This window comes from Aptenodytes forsteri, unplaced genomic scaffold, assembly GCF_000699145.1.
Source record: "Aptenodytes forsteri isolate BGI_AS27 unplaced genomic scaffold, ASM69914v1 Scaffold11, whole genome shotgun sequence".
NCBI classification, from domain to species: Eukaryota; Metazoa; Chordata; class Aves; order Sphenisciformes; family Spheniscidae; genus Aptenodytes; species Aptenodytes forsteri.
Window position 1 is genome coordinate 3,066,898 of NW_008794155.1, and position 26,043 is coordinate 3,092,940.

Genomic DNA, 26,043 nt, shown 5'->3' on the forward strand with positions numbered 1-26,043 from the left:
TCTGGGCGTTTCCCTGCCCCGCTCACACATGTGTGCCATCCTCACCCGCTGGCAGAGCTGCGTGCTGACGGTGGCCCCGTCGCTGCGCCGGCAGCTCAGGAGACGCCGCCGCTCTCCGTGCCCGCAGGTGGCATTGGCACCCAGCTGGCACCCGCTCCAGCCTGCAGACAGAAAGCAAAGGACGCAGTGCAGCAGGTCGTGGCCGTCATTCTGTTTTCACACCTTTTTACTCAACACGCGGGTTACCTTCCCCTAACGCAGTGCTCCCCCACGTCAGGGCATCCCAAACCCAAGAACAACCCACACAAAAGAAAGTTGCTCTTAAAACCAAGCAAGTCTCAGAGGAGAAACTCCTGACTTTGCACTCAGATATCCCCTTAACGAAACCGAGACCTCAGAGCGCACAGAAAACTGTTAAACGCTGATAAAGCGTATCAGTTCAACGCAGTTGGCGCATTTACAAGACTGTATTATCTGAAGTAAAATTTCACTTTGATAAAGTAGCTGGGGAAGTTTCTGAAGGGTAACTCCGGTTTAACCTATTTCTTGTCTCAAGGCAAAGCTTTCCATTATTTAAAACTAAGCTTTAATACTCGTGAAATAAAAACAGTGTTTCTAGTAGAAGAAAATTCATATCTTGTTACTTGTCTGAAATAGTGACGGTCAGAATACAACTAAACTAAAATAAGCCTTAAAACACCATTTAAAATAAACAAAAAAGGATAACACAAACAACAAAAATTTCCATACACCACCAACGAATAGGAAGCATGCAAGAAGAAAACCTATTACTTTGTGTCTTCCACCTCTGATAAACATGAACACATAAATGTTCTGCATTTCTGAAATGTGATGATAAAAAAGGCATCGTCCTGCTGCCTGGGTGTTTCTAGGGCTTTTATTTCAAACAGGATGAGTTTATATTCAGATATAACATTTTCTCCTGCTTTGTTCTCCCCTCCCATCAGCCCCCAAACTCCTCTTAGATCTCCTCTCCTCTCTCTGCCTTTCTCATTTATCCGAGTTGGTCAAAACAAAAGGAATTTTTCCTTTTTTTTTTTTTTGTTAGTTTGTTTGCAACAGATCTAATTGCTTCTAAAGGTCCTAAATAATGCATTTTGCTCTGAATATCCTATGCCCACCCATATAACCCATATTTGCCTTCAAACCAGACTTTTGTTGGTATTATTGGCTTCACCGGAATCACACAGATGATACTCTTTTAAGTGGAATTTTGTAATTAATTCTGTTGATAACCCACCAAAAAGAAGAGATCCCATTTAACCTCTTTTATTTCCAGCGTACCTGCAATGACGACTTAAAGTAAAAATTGTGCATTTGTCCACTAACTTGTGGACAAAAAAAAAAAATGAAAGACATGTAACTAACTGTAGTGAAATCAGTGATGTCTACACATAACTCTTTTAGTGTCAAGGCTTTAACCAACACCACAAGCAAATATAACTGAAAACACAACTGGAGGAAGCCTTTAAGGAGCCGAATCTTTTATGCAAAGATATTTGGAAAAGCAGAACATCAATTTAATGTATGCTGTAATTGGTGTCACTTCCTGCTAAGAGTATATTGGAAAGGTATACCTACCTGTTAGATTGTACTGATATTGGAAGCAATTCTGGTTAAGAATACATGGCTTCATTTGTGAATCTTCAGGGCAGGGCTTTGTATTGATAGAAGACCTTAGCACTTGTCGAGTCCGGGTTTGCATAACATTCGGATCACACACCTGTATACAAAAGTGATGGACAGTACCAGAGACCCTAGTAAATCGTACAGACACCGACCGCCTGGGGTTGCTACATGCACACCCACGGCCATGCCGAGGTACGGTACAATCACGCTCCTGTTCTAGATACTTAAAAGCGTATGAAGGAAAAGAAATGTGGTTCAAAGGTAAGAATCCAATATTACTAAAAGTCATCTTTTGCCCACCCTGATTTGGCTGTTTTAGGCACTCCTATACTATTTATTTCCGTAACTTTTTGTAAGGATCCTTGGGGACAACGAGATAAAGACCGTGCCATTTTGCTGTGCTCTACTCTCCACCTCTTCCCAAGATTTCTAGTAAAATGCCACAGTACTGAAAAATGGGACAGGATTTCTGGCACAATTAATGCATTTTTAAGTAGTAAGTGAGGTTACAGCAAAGCTTTCATTTCTAGGAAGGACATTTGTAATTACGTATCAGCTATGATGCTGACAAGAAGACAGGGTGACTTTTTGAAGTATGTGATACAAATACTGATGGCCAACTGCCTATAAACCAGGATTTGCTTGTTTACATTTTCATGCGAATATCAACCAACTGAGGCCGGTTTTCATTTGTGTTTGTACATCACAGGCACAAAAATTGTTTGGTTTTAGCAGTCCCCCATCCTCACTCTCTTAGCACTCTGGCATGGGGCTGTTTTGCTTTCCATTTCAGCTGCAGACTTCGCAATAGTGACTGAATGTTTTCTGCCTTCCAGGAAAAATCCCCTTTACGTAGAGGAAAGCATCTGCTCATCCCCACAAATCCCCTCCTGCAGCCTCCTGCTTACCCCTCCTCTGCAGAGAGCCCTTCTCTTTGGATGTCACACGGAGGTGTCACCCGGCTCTGCCACGCATTTCCTAAGTTTTTCCCGTGGTTTACTTAATTTGGGGATATAGCATAAGCACTGGCTGGGCCATGCCATTGCCCTGGCATGACTGTCCCATCCATGTCTCATGCCAAGGGGAACTATTTCAGGAGGAAGGAATCGCAGCGCCAAAGATTAAATGCCTGTGACACCGGGCAAGGCTAATCAGTGGTGAAGAGCACTAAGGATTGCTGCTTTGTCTCGTTAAGTGAAATCACAAAAAAGTCTAAAAAAGCTTATTCTGAAGCCAGGGTGATTACTGGAATACGTAATAGCCATTTAGGCTGCAAGGCTGGGGCAGAAAAGCAGCCCCAAGGGTAGGGGCTCTGACGCGCTGAAACTCAGCAGAGTTTTCCTGCAATCCAGTACAGCGGGAATGGGTGCGTGGAAGTGGCCGCAGCAAACCTAATGGAAATAAATCCCTATTAAAGGTATTCACAGCCATTTACTGAACAAGATGACCTATTTAATTCCTAACAGTCTCTCAATAGCACTAAAAATTGCTCAAGAACAGCAAAGAAAACCAAAAAACCAGTGCATGTAGAAATACATTTTCAGAAATGCTTGGGAATTTAAAACATGACTTTTCTAGAGAGTACTTTAATTACAAAAAATAACTAACAGTTTAAAATCACAGGCTTATTATCATGCAACGAACTGCCTGCAAACACTGAACCCTCCATGGGTGAAAATATGGATAATTCCTGTACTGTGAATATTAAAGAGAAACATAATGGCATTGCAGCATAAATCTAGATCTCAGACTGCTGTAAACTGGATTAGTTGCACAGATGATAGCATAACTAAACAGAATAAATATCAGGACAAATAGGAAAAAAGTCCGGTCCGGTCTTAAAATACCTTGTCAGGTCCTATCTTCCTCATGCTTACACTATGTGAAGGAAATTCTATTACGTTCTTATTGCTGACACACACCTTGTCAAATCATTTTAAATGGTAATCTTATTCGAATATCTATGGTCATCTAAAATAACCAATTGCTCTTAATTATCTGAAAATTAAACCTAGGCTAAGTGTTTACTAATACTTTACTGCCTTTTCCACAAGTAACCCGATTGTTCATCCTAACAACTAACACTAGTAACTTAAATCATTTGCCAATAAAACAAAACAAATAAAACAAACAAAAAAAATATCGAAGAAGGTATCTCAGTAGCTACTCCTAATTAATGTTTCCCTGCATTATGTTACCAAAGGGGAAAAAAAAAAAAAATCAATGAATGCTGTGAAAGAAGTTATGCCTGTGCCATCTCAGAAATACCTGCTTTTGCTCCCTTCAAAATAAGAACCTGCAGACAGAAAATATGCATCATTTGTAGGTAAGTAACTTCTTTTAATAAAACAGTATTTTTCCCCCCATCTAGCGTGCACCCCATTGTGCTCCATTACAGGGCACTGACTCAGCTCAGCGCTGCACACGCTGTCATACAGCCACCCAGGTTTCCTGGCTAGCAGGACCGTTCTCCTCCTCAGACGTCCTCCCGGTGGGCAGCAGACCAGTTTAACAGCCGTGACTCAAACACGTCAAAGTCTATCTTGTGTTTGCCAGGATCCAAATAAACGGCCAGTTTACCGCAGCTCTGAGGCTGGCATTCTCACTGTGCTGATGAGCCATGTTGTTCAGAAGCCAGAGCTGATGCGATAAGCTCCCCACTTTTACTAGTTCTGAATAATAAAGAATCTCCGTAGGAGAAGTGTTCATTTAATCAAGCTGAGTACATGGGAAACACGCAAAAATTCAAAGTCGGCAAACTGTAACTAATATCCTGTAATATTATTTGTTGAATTTCTCTTTATGTCAATTGATAAGTCAATTTAGTTTTATAATTGATTTTCTGGCCTTACTCTTTCAAGTTAACGATGTAAAAAATTGAGCCAAATATATATGGAACTGAATAAGCGGCAGGAGGGAATGACTTGCAAAGAAAAAAGATGAAAGCTGGGATTTTCAAAGGAGCAAGACTGAGCTGAGTATCCAGCTACCCTGGAAACTCAATGGGCTTGGGTGCACAACTCCTGCAGGACCCCTCCAAAATCCCAGGCTGGAAAAATTAAATATTTACGACACGGCAAAGGATGAGGAATGGCTTGGCAGACTCAAAGTCATCAGGGGATGTGAACGGTGAAAGTTAAAGAAGAGGAATTGTTTCCAGTGGGGAGATGCTGAGGGTATTAACAAGCAATAATGGAGAGAAGTGTGTAAGCTGCATAGCAGGAGGAAGATATTATGTCACCATTGTCACCACTGCCATCACTACCAATGGTCTGTATCTAGTCCTGAATTTGGATCTTAAAAAATACTGAAAGAAAAACCCAATCACCATCAATGGCAAATTACATTTTTAGGAAGTAGGACAGAAATAGCAGTCAGTAATATCATAGAAAAGGCAGCAAAAGAAAGAAGTATTACTTGAGTAATTAAAGTAAGAAATTATCACAGAATTAATTAAGATTTGGGCAAGATTATGGAAGAGGTTGATTCTGACTATTCTCACAAATGAAGAAAATTACAAAAACAACTTGACTCTTCCATACGAAATAGTGAAGGTGCCATTCAGATACGTGGATCAAGACTGGATCTGCTCTACCCCACTAGGAATCCAAATTTCTTATCACAAGCTCTATAATTTTGGGGGTTTTAAATAAATAAAACCCACTGTGATTCAGCAATCCTTTACCGATATCTTCATTTACAGCTCCTCTCTTCCCACTAAGTGGATGCTACACTTTCAAAGACATTATTTTACTTCCTACTGTTCTGTTAATAACTACTACTTTCACTGATGACAGATTAAGCTTTTTTTTCATTATTTTTACATTAAGTCAGCCATTACCTCCTGTACGGTAATCACAACTGGCTCATGCTCAGCATTAGCCAACACTTATTCTACAGTGGAAGCACAAGGAAAGAGGAAAAGGTGCAGCCAACAACACTGTTAAGAGAAAGGCTGGTACATACAACGGAAGCATTCAGTAGTGGGAGTTTAACTTTGACTTGTATTTTTGAGATCACCTCTTTATGGTCATGCTACTTACTTTTATGCCTGTGGTTATAAATCCCGTAACCAGTTTCCATAGTTGGAGAATTTGGCATGTAACAATGGGGTAGAATTGGGCATAACAGCAAATATCCTTACGCAGAAATTGAAAGCCAAGGTGATAGACTTAGATTGCAATGATTTATTAAGATAGATTTGGGCAGTGTCAAAGCCAGGAGATGCTTGAACCGAGCGCAATGCAGAACCCGGTGCAGGTGCTGAAGCTCTCCGCATGCACAGACCTCGCTGATCCGTGCCGGGGACCAGATCGAGCAACTCTTGCACAGACCTCATGTAGAGGAACGCGAAAAAGAAGGTGGGGTGAAATTCAGCCTCCCGCTTGGGTCTTGGCTCCAGGGACATCTCCAGCGAACTGCAATGAGAGCAACTCTGGAGACTCAGCACCTTCACCTGATCTTTTCAGGAAACTGAGGCTCTGATCTGCCAGAGGGCTGGTGCTACCAGGAGGGACAAGTAATTCTTGCTGCAGCCTGGAGACCATCAGAGTTTAGCACCTGCTTAGCAAGTGGAAAACCTTTGCCCAATTTCTGCTTCTGTTCTGGACAACTGAAACCCACTTCTGCCACCACCCAGGCTAGCAATAGATGAAAGATTTATGGATCAAAGAAGGACGATGAATATGGGTGTCGATTGGCCATAAATATAAGAGGGGAAACAAGTCCTAAGAAATGGAGGTAGCTGTGATGCACAGAGGTAGAGGGTCAGAGGCCTGGAGAACTCTATGTACCTTCAAGGTTAGGTGCCAACTCAGTTTGGCAGTTAAGTTTTACAGACTATGTTGTTTCTTGGATTTAGTCCAGATTCCTCCTTGATGACTGTAAGCAGCAGGGTGTGTAATTCAGGCATGTGCTTCCTTTGGTATCGGTGATAGGAATGGAATTAATTTCTGGATGGAAATAACAACGGGGACCTAACTCAGGTCGCACATTAATAGCCTACAGCAATAGGACTTCATACACAGACATAATAAGTTTCTTTACGTGTACAACTATACTGTCTCAGCCTACCTTATTGTATTAAATCTCACCATTTCCATTATCCTTTTCTATGACGTGTGAAAAAGTTGAGCTAGAGACAGGGATCTATAGGCCAGATTATATAAACCACTACAGAAACAAAATATTCTGAAGCAATGAGAGGTACATAAAATGTTAAGGTAGGAATGAATCGGAGTTTTTCCCAAAAGATGATTTAGAAATTATAAAAGCCATCATCTTGATTCTATGGAGGAATTCTTGGCACTATTAACTACTGCACTTTTTAATATTTCTTTTAGCCAATCACATTTTTCCACCATGACCGCTTGTCACTATTTTAAGTTAACATAAAAAGAGAGGGACACAAGCATACACGAAGGATGTACCCAGCCTTTGCTCCAGACAATAACAGAACAGCCAACGCACAGAAAGTTTGTTCTGGAAGAGAAGGACATGAAATAAAATAAAACTGGACCGTTATGAATGCTAAGTTCCAGAGTAAGAACTGTTAACATATCACATGTTAATATACACTATTAGACCTTCTTTGTGATGGATTTTAAAAGCCGTCCATTGATCTAGGCTTTCACATGCATTATTAAGGTTGTAACCCATTAGAGAGCCCTTTAAGCTGTTTAATTTATCAAACAGCTTGTATAATGCACACTGCACTATAAACAGCTGGCCACATTATATTTAACTGGCTATTCATAAGGAAACATACAACCTCAAACTAAGGTAAATGCGTTGGCAGCAACAGGATTTGACTCTTCTTAACAGTGCAATGAACCGTTATACTGTTCCTGCCGATGTGGATGCTTTGTAACAATTTAACAAGCCATTTACAATAACATGAGCAGTCTTTTGAAATGAAAATGCATTTGCATAAATTTTCTTTTTGAGATGTATCTAGGTTCTGAGACCTTATCTCCCTCCATATATAACCATTACTTTTTTTAAAATGATTGTTGATAAAGGTAAGTAAAAATAAAACAATGAATCTAAAAAAATACAGCAGTTACCAACTCTTTGATAAAGCCATACCAAAAAAAATCAAGTCCCAGCTATGCATAAGGAGCACCGTACAGTCTTCCAGAAAAGCCTTGGACCAGCATAATTCTCATGCTTGACCTGAATAAATTATCTCTTGGGTTAGAAATACAACGCTGTGCAAGCTTCATTCTTCAATCCAGCCTCCATACTGCAGGTCCTCTGCCAAACTTACGTATAAAGGTACTAGTCGTGATGAAGACTTCAGTGAGTCCCAACGTCTACACGAGTCCACAATTCCTCTTCCAGTTGGCTCGGGAGGGAAAGCATTTCCAAACCATAATGACTCCGACTCGCATCTATGATGAAAGTCACTGCAAAACCTGAGAGTCGGAGGTATTGCCTGGTGCCACTCTTAATATGGTTATTGCAATATTACACACACCCCCTCAGATTCAAGAGAATAACAACTCAATTGTCACAAGTCCTGAGCATTGTATATAGCTATTGATCTGTGAGGAAAATGCTCGCTGAAAGAGAGACAGCTGTTCTCACTCACTAGACACATAACCTCCTATAATTAACTAATTTCAGACCTCTCAAAATTAGCTGCTAGAAATGCCAACAGCTGAGGCAAACAAGGAGGCCACTCCGATCGGCTACAGGGGCTGCAACAGCTATGGACACAGCAGCAGAGAGCTAACAACATAAATTTGAGGTGATTATTTCAGGGACTTGTAGCACAACTCGCATATTAACTCTTTTTAAGACTGCTCTGATGAATTCAACTGAAGTCAATTAATTGCATTTCCAAGTCAGATGAATACAAAGTCGAGACACCGCAGGTAGTGCATGTTATTCGATCGCTGAATATGTAAGAGAGATGATAGGATTTTGGTTTCCAGATTGTTTAGCCAGGTCTTTGAGCAATCAAGTAATGATGTCTGACTGAACACGCTATTGTAGCTGGAACGAACACGAAATCTCTAAAGCAAAATGCAAGTCAATCTAATTTGCTCATGATTTTTTTTTTCAAACTGTTATTTTAAATGGCTTTAAAGCCTTGATATTTAAGTTACGTGGATGTTACGTAACGACAAAGAAGAAAACTTTATGAGTCAAAAAATAGTTTTCAATCAGAGAGAAAACCATTTTGAATTTACTTCTCACAATAGAGAATGTGAGAATAATAGGGAAGCTTTAAATCAGTACTTATGAGTTTCTTGAATCCAGTAAAGAGACAAAAACTCAAAAGTAACCTCAAAGTATTACATTTCAGACGGCTGCATTTCTGGGTCATGGCAAAGTGCCATTAGAGGAAATATTAAAATTTAGCTTTGTGTAGCAGTGTTAAATAGCACTATAATCAAGATGCAAAAATTGCAATTCAGTTGGAAAATACACATAAAAGAATTGTGGGAGCATCTGAAATTACTAAAGGCCACCCTAAAAACATAAATATTCAAAAGTAAAAGGGAAATGCGGCCAAAAAAGTTAGAACAAATACAATGTTTTAGCAGAAAGAAGTATTGAAGAATGTACTTCCTATTGACAAAGCAGCCGCCACCTTTATGACTCATTGACTGCAACATGATTCAAGACCATTTACTCTCCTGAAAGTGGAAAATTCACATGGGAAGAGTATTGCTACAAGATAAAACCAAGTAATACCCTAGAAAGTATCCAGAGTTCAATGACATATTGACAAAAGGTAAACTGGATAATCTAAAAGGCCTTTTTATATTCAGCTGATAAGAGTTAGTTATTCCGCTATCAGGATAAATTTATTATCAACACTATACAACATGAGCAGAACACCAAAGCGACTGGAAAAGAATTCTCACCTGACCAAAATCTTTGGTAAATATCTCAAGTCAAAGAGATACTCAGGCAAAGATGAGGGTGAAATTGTGGTTGCTCATTTCTTACAAACTAGAATTTGTCAAGTTTCATAAATCCTCTTTATCTCCAGCAAGCCAAACATGACCAGAGATACAGGAAGATTTCCCGGAATGCTCTTTGGCAGCTGCCTCACAAGAGTGCTACAATTAAACGTGTGCCAACTGTTTTGCTATGAAATGTAAATGTGCTTGAAAAAGAGCAGCCAGGATGTACAGTTTTGCTTTTTCATTTCAATATGATGTGATCCTTCAAATTTTTTGGATTACTTGGGGAAAAGAAAGAAGCCATACGTAGAAAATGGATTTTCAGTGACTGTTCAAAAAGCATTTTATACATCCTCAGAAGACAGGCATTTACCTCCAGTTTGGCATGAATCAGAAACCATGCATAAGTATACCAGCCATTGAGCAAAATTCCTTCAAACACATTTAAATAGACAGTCCTAATGAGCAAGAGGTTCTACACACGCAAACGTACTGATATGTTTTTGGGCTCCGTGGGAAGACACTTCAAGCAGGCTGGAGGCACAACAGGTCTGACCAAAAGACTTAATAAGAGATTCAGCTCCAGATGCAGACTCCTATATTTGGGTGTCTATATGTAGGGTCTCCATGCAAGGTCCAGACCCAAGCTCTCACTTGCCACCAGTGGAGCTACTCAACTGACCACACGTAGCTCTTCCCTTAAAGATGAAACGGGATCCTCCGTAGGCTCCATTGCCTTTGTAACTCCATTGACCATGTCCACCAGCTTGTGGCCATTCTCAGTGACCACCTTCCCTAGTGGCGACTCAGGAGGTGGAGGGTTGCATTAATTACCCTGGTACTGGCAATGCCTCACTCCTGGCCACCACATTTCCCTGCCCCATCACACCAGTACCCCCCACACGTACTGAAGATACACCACCGTCATGGTCCAGCCATTCTGCACTTACAGCAAGCCCAGCGCTTGCCTTGGAGATGTTAAGCGTGTGCAGCCTGGGAGGGACTGTGCTGTGTGGTCCTTTCTCCAAACCAAAGGAACACAAATGGCCTGAGTAGCTATAAAAGGGAGACAGCACTGCTCTAACCTCTTCAAAGGGAGGGTTTTATCTGTCCATAAAACTTCAAGCTGTTTATTGCCTCATATCCGGACAGAACTATTTAAACACATGCTCCATCCGCACAGTCTCATCTCAGTTTCACAACAAAGCGTTGCAGAACAGCTTGTGAAAACATATTGTTCAGTTAATTACATTGGCATGCAGATGCCCTCACATTTATGAATTAATATCTATCGTGGCAAAAGGATGTACAAGGAGACACAGGGACTGTGGCACTCGGCTCTGCGACTGCCAAGAGCTATGCTGCAGCCCACGAGCTCTGGGCATCCCTTTCCTGCTTCTGTGGGCTACAGAGGCTTCGCCATTGTCAAAAAGGAGTCTTCAGGGAAAAACTCAGGGTGTGTTAATGATACTAGGGTGCTTAAAGCTTCAAGCAGTCCTTCATGACCAACTGACTGCCACCAAGGCACCTGAAAAATACGCAATGGCCTTGAGGATCTCTGCATTAGTTTACTGCATGCTAAAATGAAGAAAATCTCTCTCTTAAAAAAAAAAAAAGTCAATGGCAAAGAAACAGCCCAACCACAGTGGGACTTTGAAAGGTATCCAAGCATCTGTATTGGCTGCAAGAGTGTTACACTTCATCAAAGCTATGCTGCTCAGGAGGAGGTGAATGCAGGAAATGAAACAAGATTTTATTTGACATGTTCTTACCGAGTATATTGATACGCTACACAAAATATTATGGAAGGAAATTACCTGTGTCAGCAGTAGTATAAATACCTGTCCAATAACCACTCAGACTTTTGATAATGGCCCTGTTAACACAGGGGCAAGGAATATATGTTTGTCACTTAAATACATCAAGCAAGTCTATTACAAAACCCCTGAGATTAAACCTGGCACCTATTTCAACAGGGAGAAACAATGGGTTTGCAATTACATGCTTTGAGGCCAGAGAGTTTTCACAAGACAGAATTTGCAGTTTCTTTCCATCTTGCACACTTAGGAAAACACAGAGCACTTGGCGGTGGCTTGAATCCCTGCATAATTCACAAAGTTTTGAGTATTTTGTGACAAGACCAATTGTTCAGGCACCTTGCTGCCATGCCCTTCTGTTGCTGTTGCCTCAAATCTTCCCTCAAAGTTTTGAGGAGGAGGAGACGCTGGACAGAAATAGTGTCTGTTGGGAAGGGAGAGCTGTCATTCCCTCAGGCCTAAGACCTGTCCAGAGGAGTGCAACCACCACGGTTTACCAGCAGGTTGTTACGGCAGTTGTGCATCGCTCACAGAGCTCTGCCCTGCAAATATTTCTTAACACAGACAGCCCTTACTGCAGCTAGAATACTGGTCCCTTCACCTGCTCTACTTGTGTGGGTCCTCTCCCGTAGACCAAGTGGAAGGATGAGTGGAAGCAACTGTCACAGTGATAACTATGTGTTTTACTAACTAATTTTCTATAGCTCAGGCTCTGTAGAAATATAAAAATCTCCAGATTCAACCATGCTGGCAGGATCCTTTAAGCCTGACTTCCCTCAGAAAATATTTGCTTTGTTAGAAAATAACTATCTCATGAAATGGCTGAAGGACAGAGAAGACCGACGCATAAGGAACATTGCCACAGCGACACAAGCAGGAGAGCCTACCTGTGGACACTTGCTCCACTGTCCCCAGTCAGACACTGCACACTCACTGGGACAGTACAAGCTACACTTCTGCATTATATCCGGGATTTCAGCCTGATTACACAGTGCGTTGGGCACAGTCTCGCCTCCGTGGTCCTCAACGGTACTCACACACCTACACAGCAAACAGACATTTTCATTAGAGGGTCATCAGCGTACTACAGAAGTGATGGATATCAACAGGTCTGCTCGACCCCATATAGGACACTATACGTAACACAATAGCTATATGCAGCACGGCTGGTCAAAATGTAGAATCAATCATGTTAATGCAAATCAAAACCAGCTACACGCACGACATGCTTTTATTACTCACAGATTTCAATAGCTACTTTAAATAAACATTTCAAACTTCAGACAGAGGGATTTTAACTTTGATTGGCTGACAGATGAGCAAACAGAAAATGACAACCAGCAAGAACAAACCTTTGTGCTCCTGCTAGTAACATCCGAACATTTGGAAATAACTCAGTGTTTCCCTGTGCCTGGGGAATGAATACTCGCTAATAATGAATGCCACTCTGGTGCATGCAGTGCCATTACTTGGGGAAAATGTTAGCAAATCAGAATATGGAGGCTTTGCACCTCAGGGGGCTTTATGTATATATGGCATTTAGGTTGAAGAATTCTAATTTAAACATCATGCCTTCTTCCTGAAAGATGTCTTGATCGTAACACAAGGCTGCATCTCTTGAGATGCTTTTCCTGTAAACCACTGCACATAAATGCATGTTTCTTTTCATTTGAAATACACTGGACTCAGCAACGTACTCACTGTCAGATGGCCACATATTTCAGCTTTATGCCAGTACGTATCAGCTCTTTTTAATCTGGAGTACCCGTGCTTTTGTCTTCACGCACCTGACTCTCCTCGTTTGTATTCCTTCTCCACAGTGGAGGGAATTTTGTTCGCTGTTGATTTTGCACGGAGACCACGGTTCTACTACCCAAGAATACTGATTGCACTCGCTGTAGCATGGGACTGCCTCGTACACCTGCCAGGAGAAAGATTCAAAACCGGTCATTTGAACTATCCAGGTTAGCATCTCTGCAGAAACACCTCAGCCGAACCCCGGAAAGAGTACACTGAAAAATATCCTGGCTTACGCTCCTTATGCTAAGGGTGTTGTAATATCTTTAAGTTCGTTTATTCATTATTGACTTGCCAACGGATTTTTAAGTATATAATAAACAGCAGTATGCATGCAGCATCTTAGGAAACAGGATAAATAACAGCTATTTCCTGCAGCCAGAAGAGGAACTCCATTACAATTTCATTTGCTCAGACTGCTCTCGCTATAATCTATCACACGTCATTCACCAGGACCGTACATACTGCATCTTTTTGTGTTTCAGAAGGTACAAACTTAAAATCAGCACTCATTTACCTTTGCTTCCAACATACCTTTGTAAGTCATTTACCATAAAAGAATGAAATTTCATGCGTCCTCTAAATTTCATGTTTATATATGAAAACTATAAATGCTTGTTCCCCTGCAAGTGACTTCTCTCTAACACATCTCTTCATCAAACACAACCGTGTTTTCACCTGAATTATGGTATCTATGTAGAGAGAAAAATACAGCCAAAAGCTTGTTAAACATTTTTAAAAGAAAAATACAGCCAAAAGCTTGATAAACATTTTTAAAAAAGGTGCTGGATTCAGGTTGTTAGAAGCAGCACACTGAGAGATAGTACTTTAGCAGATTTTTAGGTTTAAAAGGTCTGGATATTCAGGTTGTTAGAAGCAGCACACTGAGAGATAGTACTTTAGCCGATTTTTAGGTTTAAGCAAATGAATGCATCAACAGTTCAAGCTTGATAAACATTTTTAAAAGGTGCTGGATATTCAGGTTGTTAGAAGCAGCACACTGAGAGATAGTACTTTAGCAGATTTTTAGGTTTAAGCAAATGAATGCATCAACAGTTCTATTACAGTAATGAACAAAAGCTTTTTATTTTGAATCCGCTTTGTCTGCAGAAGCTGATTTGAAGATACAGTGTTCTCTGTTGTGTAGTATGAAGCACAATGCGCTGCCCTGAAAAAATACAGCGCACCTAAAATTTCTTCTTCCACACACCAAAATCTCCTTGACCTTGCTGCTGTGGAGCTGTTCGGTTCTCACCATTAAAATAACTAAATCAGTACCCTTCCTCCCACCCCTCCTCCCCCCCCCCAAAAAAAAAAATTCAGCCACAGGTTTAATAATTTACAGCTTCATTTTAAAATAGCAGATTACGACTATGCATGTTGTGGCCACAACAATAAGGAAACCTTATTTGGAACATTTTGGAGGTGGGGGGCAGGGAGACTGAGATACCAGTCAGAAAACAGAACTGGTGCCCCATCAGAAAATTACCTTCACATCAAATGAAAAGAAGATAACTTGCTGAAGAAAACCCCGCAGGAACAGCAAATGTCAGAAACTAATTTTAACTGTGGGTCTTTAGAAATGTTGTGCATAGGTTTAGCAGAGAGGAGAGTAAGATAGGCTAAAAAGTGCAAAATACGTGAAGGAGCAAAGAAAGGGGAGAGGGCAATAGAAGCCGGGACTGGTGGGGGATGAACTAGTAAGAGCATCACGTTTTGCGCAGGGGAAGGGGGAAGGGAGGGGAACGAAGGGGGCAAAGGCAGTAGTACGATTTTTCCTACATATTATTAAGCACAAATCCTTTTTCACAGTCTGTGCACAAGTAACACGAGAGAACGTGCAAAATTTATTAGGGATACTACGGCAGGGCTGGAACACGCACAGCGATAACATTTGGTACAACAACCTTTTTGCACAAGCGAGTGGGGTCACCCCACAGCCTTTTGGGGGAGCGCAGGCGGTGTGCGGCGGTTCCAGCTTTCGCTGGGCCTGCACAAAGTTCTTTGAAAGATCACAGCGCACTGCAGTCACTCGATATGGACTAATGATTTCCGCACGCTGAGGCGGTGGTATTTGGCCTAATCATATGATATATAGGTACCTATATATTGTATAAAGTGCATATAGAGGCTAAGTTTCCTAGGCTGAGCAAGTGGCACCAGAAGTGCCCCTGATTAGCTGTGCAGCCATGCTCATTAACATGAACTGGTGTACACAAGAGCAAAGAGTGCTCTCGAGAGTGCACAGAGTGCCTGTTGAGCAGGACCTGTGCCCAGCACCAGCAAGCGGGGAGCCCGCAAGCACGGGGGGACGCGGCAGCACACCGAGCCCGGCGCGAAGCCACCGTCCTGCCCTGGCCAGCCTGTCACCTTGAGAGAGTTACTGACTTCTGCAGACGTTTCCCCGCGCACGCTGGGGAGAATAACAATCCCTCTTTAGACACTGCGAAGCCTTCATGTTCCCCAAAGACAGCCAGGAGATGGATGTAGAGACAGGGAGTATTTATTAGTTTTCCTGCTCCACGGGGGGGAAGGGGAAAAAAAAAACATGCTCTGGCTATGTTGTCTGACAAAACATACTGCCGTTTGCAGGAGACGATTAGTTGAAGAGGGAAAGGTGTGCTTTAGGCATGATCAGAGTCTCCCTCGTCACAGAGGGGAGGCAAAACCCAGAGAGAGCAAAGCACCAAACTTCGCAAGAAGGCAGGCAGGGAACGCGCAGCCCGGGGAGCAGATGTCTCACTGGGCAGTGTTAAGGGAGGTAAAACTTATTTATTACTAAGTTTATTAAGAGCTGGGTGGGTGCCTGTTCCTGCTCGTTAGACTTTTGGAGAGAAAGATGAGGTTGGGAGAGGCCGGGAGGTGACGGCACGGGTGCTGCCTGCACCCCTCCACAAGCACAGCGGGGCAGCTGGGGCAGGCGCAGCACAAACTGTGGCTTTAGGGATTTAAGAGTCTTTTCCTTCCTCTAATTAATAACTCTTCCTCAGGGTTAGAGGATATCGCTGTGAATCCTGCAGGTCACGACGTGAGCACTTGCCAGCCTTTCAGCACTCACCCCGCCGTCTGCAGCGAGCAGCCTCTGCTCCTCGCTTGGGCCAGACGAAGAGCTTGGAAATCCCGGCTCATTGTCCCAGTGACCTCTCGTCGCTCTGCGTTAAAATCTGTGAAACCTCAGACCTCTCCGAACCAGCAAAGCCCACCTGCGGATAGCACTAGAGGTTAGGCCAGGAATTTACCAGAACTGCGTTTTGGTGGCCAAAACCTCCTGCGGCATTTAGCTGATGTGACTCCTGTGTAAGAAAACCAGCAGGGTTTGGGCAGGGCTGGGATGCCACGTGAACGAAAATCTATCAGAGGAAACGTGTGAGGACAAAACAGAGATCCCATATGCAGTGACACAAATATATGTGATGTGAAGTGATACTTCAGATGCACTCTTTCAGGAGCAGGCAGGATCACAATAATACAGCCATTAATACAGCATTTGTATTCTGCTGCCTGATCGTGTCAAGCCGGTACGATTACACGTGAAGCCCCATCAGCTCTCCCACTCTCAGCGCGTGGAGGAGGACACGCAGCACCGGTCGCATCCTCTGACAGACATCCCACTCTCAGCACGTGGAGGAGGACACGCAGCACCGGTCGCACGATCCCTGCGGTACTTTACTACCCGGTTCAGACCCCACAGCTCCTGTGGGCTGTGCCTTCCACGGGTGGTCTGCTGCTGACCCGCTCGGTACTTCCAATTCAGTCAGGATTCCAGGTTACACTCGCCACCGAAAACATGAAATATAATTGTTACAAACAACCCGTTTTACTAAGTTATTGCGCTGATACCACTGTGTTCACCATCTGTGAACAACCCCTCTTCTCTGCCCTGCGTCAGCGCCGAGCAATGCCATCTCCAGTAGTACCTCTGAGACAGCGGGAAGGTGTCAATAACCAGCAAGCGTCATTGGGAGGGACAGGTTTCTTCAGAGCAAGTTACAACGTGTATCGGTAGACTCCGTTACACCTTCTAAATGAGACTCGTAAAGAGATGCAAGATTTTCACTGGTGCAACTCTGTGGGTATGCATTTTGGAAGCTGTGAATGTAACGTGTGACTCTCTATATTTAAAAAAACACGGTGACATGGCATGTGTTCCTTTCCTCCACAGAACAATGTTTTCCTCCTGTTTCTCTCTCCTGGCTTGCCATCATTTGTTTTCAGTCACTTCCAATTCCTCTTTTCTTGTATTTAAAAAAAAAAAAAAAGCCTTAAAGCCTTTCACTCCTATCTTTTGCTAACAGCTGTGGTACTTAACAAGGTCAAACAGATGATGCTTTTGATTTTGCATTTTCAAAGGATTTTGGCTAAGCCTTGCTGTTCTTTGGGTCCCACTGACCGGGGGACCTGGGAGCACTTCTCACCTCCCGGCTCCGTGGGAGCACCCTGTCCCGACCCTGAACAGAGGCTGGGATGGGATGTGGTGTCCTCACTCCTCACCCAACCCAGGGACCCAAAGTGCCTCAGCTGGGAGAGGGCTGGGATGTGCTCCCACAGATCCCTGGCTGCAACGTAGAGTGTGTCCAAGCTTCAAATTAGACACAGTCCCAGTATCCTAGCCCACATCACATTTGCCATCTGCTATCTCTGCTGCAGATACAGAAGTCTCTTGTCCAGCTACGCCACTTCTCTTCCCAAGCACAAAGACAACAGTTTCTTTGAAAATAATCTGCTTAATGATCACTCTTCCCCAAACTTATGCAAACCCACTCTGACAGTGCATTTACAAAAACCTTCAGACCGAGCCACCCAACACACGTACGGAGCTGTACTACCACAGTCCATCTCCTGAAGGACAGAAACTAAATGAAGACCATGCGGTGGGCACAGGGGCCCGTTGTTCTGCACTGCTCAGGGGGGAGAAAGATGCTGGAAGCTGCAGGCACCCGACCTCTGCGGAGCTGCAGAGCTCAGTGCCCAGGGGACCAGGCTGGCTCCATCCTTCAGTGCCTTGCCTTTAACCCTTTCAAGAAATAAATACAATCAAAATACTTTTAGCATTTTAGGAAATTAATTGCTTTCCTCGATTTTTATTCATATTCTCATGCTGGGTTTTGGGCTCAATGAACCAAGGGGTGAAATGATGCCTGACTGAAGTCAATGGGAGTTTTGCTGCTGACTTTCATAGGACCACTGTATCCCTCTTTGTACTCACAATTAACCTGGAATACATTAACATCTGAATCCTAAAATCAACTTGATGGGCACAGTTCTAAATAAATTAAAAGGAAGAAGGACAAAAGCCACTTTTTAAGAGACAAACTGCTATCGGCTTGTCCTAATAAAAGAAGCAAGTTCCCATTCACTCCAAAGCAAACCCTGAGTCCTTGCTAAAGTGTCTTGACGTCGACAGTTACTTCAACAAGATATACAAACATTAATCTATTTATTTTCTCTTTTAATAGCTGATACTTGCATTTTAATGAAAAGTCCAAATATCTAACCACCAGAGAGCTTTGGTATGATTTATAATGTTCTGTAACTTATTTAAATGTAGGTCAGGAATAATACTGACCTTGCAAAGGACATATAGAAACAAGAACACTTGCTCAACTGATGTGATTCATTAAAAGAAATTCATACCTATACTTCAGGTAGCTTTTCTGATGAGCACCTGCAGAGTAAACTAGAACGAGGTTCAACGTTTCTGAAAATCATAAATCATAGTGACTTCATATTTCAGTGAACATCAAGATTTATTGTCCCTCAAGGTAAGTATTGACTCTGGTTTTCCCTCAGTCAATATTTTAGCTTTCAAGACAGTAAATCTTGGTGTTCACCTCAACTAAAGTCAATATCTGCTTATTATATTAGAACAACCAAACTGATCACTGTAGCAGTTGCCTGAGACCCTGAGGACAACCTCTGCGCTATTCATTTCTAATAAAAATGGGCTAAATTCATTGCTAACATAAGTTCATTTCACATCGCTGCCCTGATACCAAGGTTACATTAGACCTAATACATTGAAACAGCCAGAACCGAAGAAATAACAACCTACTTTTAAACTATGGACACCACCATGAATAACACTAAAGCTAGAAAAGAACTTGCGTAGGAAAGAGAGCTGATTTGCTCTAGTTTGCAAAGACACTCGCTGGTAAGGAAATTCATGCGCAGATATTAAAACCACTCCTCCTGAGACTGGCCAGCAATTTGCTCACTTTTAATACCTTTTGCGTACCCACTTTTACGTTCCCTGCATATCCAGGCTGCAAGAGGAGGCAGCAGAAGGATGTCACCGTCTAAAAGTGGCCCTCTCCTCCTCTTACAGCTTACGGCCACCACTTCGTGAAATCTGGACCACAGCCAGCACTCCTCTTGCAACCAGCCTGACACGAATGGATCCGGAGCATGGTGGGAAATACAGCTCCAAAGATGTCCATCCATTGGAACTACCTGCAAATTTGACTTCTATGTTGACTCCATCTAGTTCATCCACATCTCTTTTTTGGTTGTAAGGTGCCCGTACATTAACTGAGTAATTTTTATAATGCTCTAATACTGCCCTCGCATTCCATTTAATCCGAAACAGATAATTTCTAATAATGAGTTTCTTTTATTTAATTCTTTAAAACTGAATTCAAAATGGAGTACTCACTTTGTTAATTACTTAAGTGCATGTTTGATTTGGCAGATCTAAGCACGCATTTAAAAGCTTTACTGAATTAACTCTATATCTGAAGGACAAGTACTCGCACATTAACAAACACTACATCACAGAAATGACCTCATTAAAATTTCAACATTAAATAGTTCTCTTTAAAATAAAATTGATTTTATTTCATGCTAGTTTATATATTGATCACAATCGCCAGAAATATGCTAACCGCTCACCAGTATTAAAACTGATCGAACAATTAATTTTCAAGCAATTTGGATTTTGCAAAGCAGCTGTTTCACTGATGAATACTTGTCTTTAGTTATTTGGATGCTGCAAGCAGCCACCAAAACTAAAAAAATATTGCTCAAGAATGACTTACAGCACAAAAGTTTGAACAGGTCAGTATGTGGCAAGACTTCTGAAATTATCGGAATTCCTGAATTTTTTATGCCTCTAGCAGATACCTGCACAAATATTCGTGAAGCAAATTCAGCACTTTTAGTTTTCATTTTCACCCAAATCAAAGGAGTTAGTGTTTTTTACCTCCTTTGTGGTATGGAAAAAAGAAAATCAATTAGAGCTTCGCTAAGGTTATGAAAAGCCTTCACTGGCATTGAACCAAGTTTATAGAAAACCTAGCCCTGCCTAGAACTTTGTAGCTGGCAAAAGGATGGGATCAATTTTATTCCAAGTACAAAATACGAATGAAGAGTCAGGGCAATAATTACTATAGCATAGACAGAAAGACCTATCAATTCCCAGTCTCTGCCCTGCGGGCAGTATGGAAGCCCCTACAGAAACAGACCCTTCATCGTTACTCTAAGGGACTAGCCATGGTGCCAGCCTTCAAAAACACTGCTGAAAAATGGTTTTCACTGAGTAGGAAAGGTAAAAACAACTATGAATCCTCTGAAGTTTCCCCAGCTCTTGATTATCTATTTATAGCCCGACCCTCAAAACCGCTCAACTTTAATCCTAATTTACACATGAGAAAACTGAGGATGAAGAGTTGAGGCATTTATTAGAGGCTGGCGAGGGAGCCCTCAGGGAGCAGGGGACTGAATCTGGAAATGCCCTATTTCTTGCACTAAGCGGAATGACATCTCAGCTTAAAATCAGATACTGAAAAGTTCAGATAAAGACATTTCAGGATGAAGCCATCAAAAAAAGCAGCACTGTAAAATTCTGGCTGTAAAATGAGGACAAGGAAAAGAGGAGAAATTAGGAAAGCAGCAGAGTATTCTTGCTATAAAGACATCTGGATGCTCCACTTTCCCTCACCATGGAATTTAGATGCTTTTACTGTATCTAGTCTTTTGCTGGACTTTACAAAATGCTCCTAGTAAATCCCTTATTTTCTTCTAATGGATGATTAAATATGTGAAGACCGACACCGCTGTATTTCAAATTCTTAAGTGCAACAAGTGGAAAATGCCTTGTTTAAAAAGTTAATTGAAGTGAGCTCTGTCAAACCCCAGTCATTACAGCTCACACTTCTAGAACTAAGAAGTTGCTCAGCAAGGTTTATTAATTCATATTTACTAGCAGTAAGTGGTTTTATTTTCTGTAAGATTGGTGCAGGCATTAAAAACACCAAGTTGTAATACAGTAAAGCGTGAGCGCTCCTTGCTGGAGATTAAAATAAAAAGTTGGCATCATTCAACGTTAGAAAATAAGGGAGAACGCGCAGCTCCCGGCCCCGAACCTGCCTCCCTGGTTTTACTCAAGGTTTTACTGTCACTACAGCCTTTGAGGAGCAGAACGCAGCACGAAGTATAACCTTGCAGATATCGCGCAGATATTGGGTATTTATTTCTACCTGAAATACTCAGGCAAGACAATTTAGTCTCAGAGTTACACAAAAAAATGGAGATGTTAAAGTGTGAATGGGGGATATGCGAATACAATCACAAATGGCCAGTTCCTGTGGCTCTGCTTTTTATTTCAAATTATGTTTCTTCACTATCAAGAAAATACTGAATCTAGACAGATATTAACAAATGCCATTTTACTATGTTGTCAAATATGGGCGTCTAAAGTAAGGCAGAAACTCCTTAGTGAGAGTTTCGGTGCATTTTTCTGCTGATTCCAGAAGCTGTAGGTGCTGTAGCTTCTGCTGTCTCCATGTCACAAAGCTAGGCAAGCATAGCAAATTTAAGTAGATATAAATAAATCAATGTCCTGTGTTTTTGAAACAGCCCATTTTGCTGCAGCTGAAGGATAGTTTCAGTGGTAACAAACAAATGTGGCACCTCTCTGGATGAATCTGTTATGCAATAGTAATGTTGGATCCACTTTTAAAGAGATGAAGGGAAAAAAACCTGATTGATGAACAACATCGAAGCCCCTTTTTACTAAATGAGAACAATAACAGAAGATGAAGACAGATTGCAACACCAACCTGAGCCTTTGTAGATGTCCATGTTAGCAGGGCATGACAAGCAGAAAGGAAAGAAAATTATATATTCATTAGTTTAGCTGCTGTATGATAATATTGCGAAGAAAAAAAAAAGCAGAAAATCTGCTTAAAATAGAACTGCCACAATGTAAGGTTGCATTCAATTCTTCGATTTCCCCATCTTTCAAGAAAAAAAAAAAATCCCTCAAGCAGAAATCAGGCATTTATTTGTGAGTGAATGAAAAGCACGACTATGCTGAAGAATAAAGCAGAGTTCATTCAGCTTCGTCCAGCAAGTCTCTGGATTTCATAAGCGTGTCCCACGATCAAAGCCTTAGGATAATAAAAAAAATAAAAAAATGTATGAAGCTTAACCTGAAATCTGGTAAGAAACCCCACAATTACGGAATATCAATCGCAACAGATATGAAAGGCTTGCAGACTTTTAAATCTTAATTGGGTGGCACTGTCTTTAGCGAAGCCTGCAGGTGACCCGCAGAAGGCATGCCGGGCGGCACGCAGCCAGCTGGCCTTTATCAGGTGGGACCCCATCTCCATGAACGTCATCAATAACTCACAAGTAGATTTCATGACGGAAAAAATAATTAAATGATAAAAATTCAACATCACGGGCATACAGCGCATGCACGTCCTGCAGACAAAGAGGGCTGTGTGGGGGCGGCTGACACCGAGATCTCCGGGGTTCCACCGGCAGCGCAGGAGCTGCACTATTTAAGTCCGAACCAAATCGTCCTGCAGCCCGCAGGCAGCCTCACTGCAACAGCACGGACAACATAAACGTCAGCTTTCGCTAACAGAGCCCCGGCAGCCTGGTGTTCCCGCTCCTCTCATCTGACCGAAACGCCAAACGAAGCCCACACAGATGTGTGCCAGGAGCCACCCGGCCTTGGGGGACACGGGGCTCCTGAGCGAGCCTGCCACCGCCGCGGTCCTCTGCCCAGCCAGCCTGTGCTCCCAAACCAAATCACAGCGTTTCAGTAGGTCAAAAACCTGCCCCGGTGGGACATGAGCGAGTGATTACTAGATCCAGAAGCCAAGTCATCTGTCACATGAAATGAAATAAATGCCGGTACTAAACACAAACAGTCCCAAAGAAGCACTTTCTTTGTAGGCATCTGTACAATAGGCAATTTAAAGAAAAGACCATCAGAGCTTACTGCTAAGTTAAAAATGGTGCCTCGGAGACAAAGTTTCAGCTCTAGTCCTTCTTTTAAGAGATTTTAAATCATTTCAAGGTCTAAAAACTTCAAATTGGTATTCTACCAGTTTATTTTCATGTCTTAACCAAGAATGAATTAGCGTGACAGAGCAGTCACGCATAGTCCTTACACACTATGATCTTGGACTGACAATTTTTCCACACGAGATTTAAAACCGGTTAGCTGACAAGAACAATTTGATTGATAGCACTACAGACAAGAAATAGAAGAGATTGGGAAGTGTCAGGCAGTTGAAAGTTATGTTTTCTGAAACACACTTCCATTAGACTACACCAAAAGCTGGAAGCAGAGAGAACTGCAAACTGCTCCTGGGACTTCTTGTAGCACAGCAAGAAACAGTCCAGCTTTAGGTTCCTGCAAAAGCAGGAACAGAAATGCAAACCAGCTCTTAACCTGATTGTTTCGTTAGGATGAGACTGTCACTCTCCCCCCAGTCCCCTCAGCAGCAGGTCTGATTCCTCCTCAGCAGCACCCGGACAGAAATGGATGCTCGTAGGGAGAGCAGGACAGACGCTGATAGATGCGAGACAGATCCCATAGCCTCAGAGCTCGGAAAGATCACCCACAGCCTGATTAGCAACTGGAGCTGGAAAATTTTCGTTAGAAGAGCAAGTTACTGCAGAAGCCAGGATATTTGACAGCCTGTTGCGTCGCATATTTATGGTAGCTGTCTTACTGCCAAGACAGGCAGATGTTAGTACTGCATTTAGACGCGGCATTAACTTGAGCAATTTTCTCTGTATAATTACAGGTAACGCAGACCTCCTAGCAGTGCTGCTGAGAGGCCAGCCTCGTGACAAGCCAGCTGAATTCACAGATTTGAAGGCAGCTACAATCACACCGCCGCACACTTAGAAATCCTGCAATTGTTACGATCTGACAGTTTTTGTGGTTATTTCTTACAGGTGGATCCAGACAGAAAAGATCTAGGCACAGAAGAGCCAAGTTTTCTCTCCCAAATGCATACATTCAAGAAAAGTGATGTGCTGCAGAGAGAAACCGTGCTTCTACCTGCGACCGCTCCCCAGCAAGAACATCCATATTTAATAAACTAAAGGCTCCCTTGAGCCAAAAGTTAAATTCTACCCAACCTACTTCAAACATCAGAGTGCACGTATACTACCCCCAGAGCCAAAAGATAAGAGGGAAGTGCTTGCGAGCCACTACCTGGTGGGGTATCTGGTGTCTCTGTAGTTCTAGGTATCTTTCTTCTGCATTTCCATTCCTTTCTTTCAGAGCAGGGACTATATATATATTCAGATTCCTACATTTCTATCGTTGGCCCGTGTTTTGAAGTTAAATGCTTTACATGGACCTGTACAAATACACGTGAATCAATGGAAAGTCTTCTCCTGGCTTCCACTGTTCTGGGTCGTGCTGTAGGAACATGCTGAGTCAAGCAAGGAACGGCTGAACATTTAGAGGTACATCAGTAAAATTAAAAAAAAAAAAAGTATTGATCATGGTGAATTTTTGCTGCAGTACCTATTTATTTAAAATGTACATCAATGGTGCCTATATATATTGCTGGTTAATGAGAACCTATATAAAAAACAGACAGATGTTTTTGGAATAAATCTGACCAGGAATGACTGCGTAACTCTACATACCCCTATGCCCATGCTCTGCAAACATCAGCATCTAGTGCATATTTATGTTCTCTTTGCGCCTTGTTTTTAAGGAGTTTGTGAGTGTCTGACTATTGGAACCCTACCAGAAAGCAGAACTCCTTTGTTCACGTACCAGTGGGTAACGTACCCTGTAACAGCCACCACCAGAGCACCAAGTCCTGCTCTGTACCACTGCGGCGTTCAGGAAGGGTATGTCAGGGCACGAGTGATTCAGCAGTTCTCGCACCTCTGCCATTCCCTGGAGCACCGCCTTCACGCATCCATGATTCTGGAAATAATGGAGTGAAAAAGGCTGTTTCCCAAAACAGTAAGTAAAAGGAAAAAGTAGAGGGTAAGTGCATATGGAGACTACGCATCACAGCTGTGCTTTGCAGTGTGTCGTACACACAAACCACTCCACCTGAAACCTTTTAGAGAAATAAATAATGCAACAGAGCAAACAGTTATGTGGCATAAATTAGAGGACGCAGTAATTTAAAGATCATGCAAATGGTCTAAAAGAAAGTATTCACTCAGCCCATAGCAGATTAGAAAGAGAGGAAAATTGAAAGGTGGAGACAAGAAACTTGACACTGAATGGCAGATCTGAAAGGAACTGGAGTCAAAGAAATAAAGAAAAGGGAAACACCGTTACCCATCGCAGGAACCACACAGAGAAAGGCCAGCGCTAAAAATAGTCAATTTACAATAGAGGGAACGGTAGGAAATGAAAGATCAGGGTGAAGGGAAAGAAAGGTGAGACAAACTTTTTATGATGGGCACTGGCTCAGAAAGTTTGGCCAACAAGGTGGGCAAACTTGAAGAGACACTTGAAATAACTTCTGGGTCAATGGGGTTATTTAGGAACGATGGAGACAAGATTGCTTCAGAAGATGCAATGCGAGAGAGCTGGAGGAGGAAAGGGGGGGAAAAACCAGCGAACTGCATAGCAGTCA

At 42.3% G+C, this 26,043-nt stretch overlaps 1 protein-coding gene across 1 annotated transcript in view; it reads right to left on the reverse strand.

Moving 5' to 3' along the window:
- The window catches only part of THSD7B (thrombospondin type 1 domain containing 7B), a 282,252-nt gene that overhangs the window by 22,354 nt on the left and 233,855 nt on the right, over positions 1–26,043 (reverse strand). The window contains exons 17-20 of the mRNA XM_019472194.1: positions 13,174–13,307; positions 12,274–12,427; positions 1,603–1,744; positions 46–161 (exon numbers count right to left, since the gene is read on the reverse strand). Coding sequence (XP_019327739.1) covers positions 46–161; positions 1,603–1,744; positions 12,274–12,427; positions 13,174–13,307 — 546 coding nt within the window. The remainder of the gene's footprint in view (positions 1–45; positions 162–1,602; positions 1,745–12,273; positions 12,428–13,173; positions 13,308–26,043) is intronic.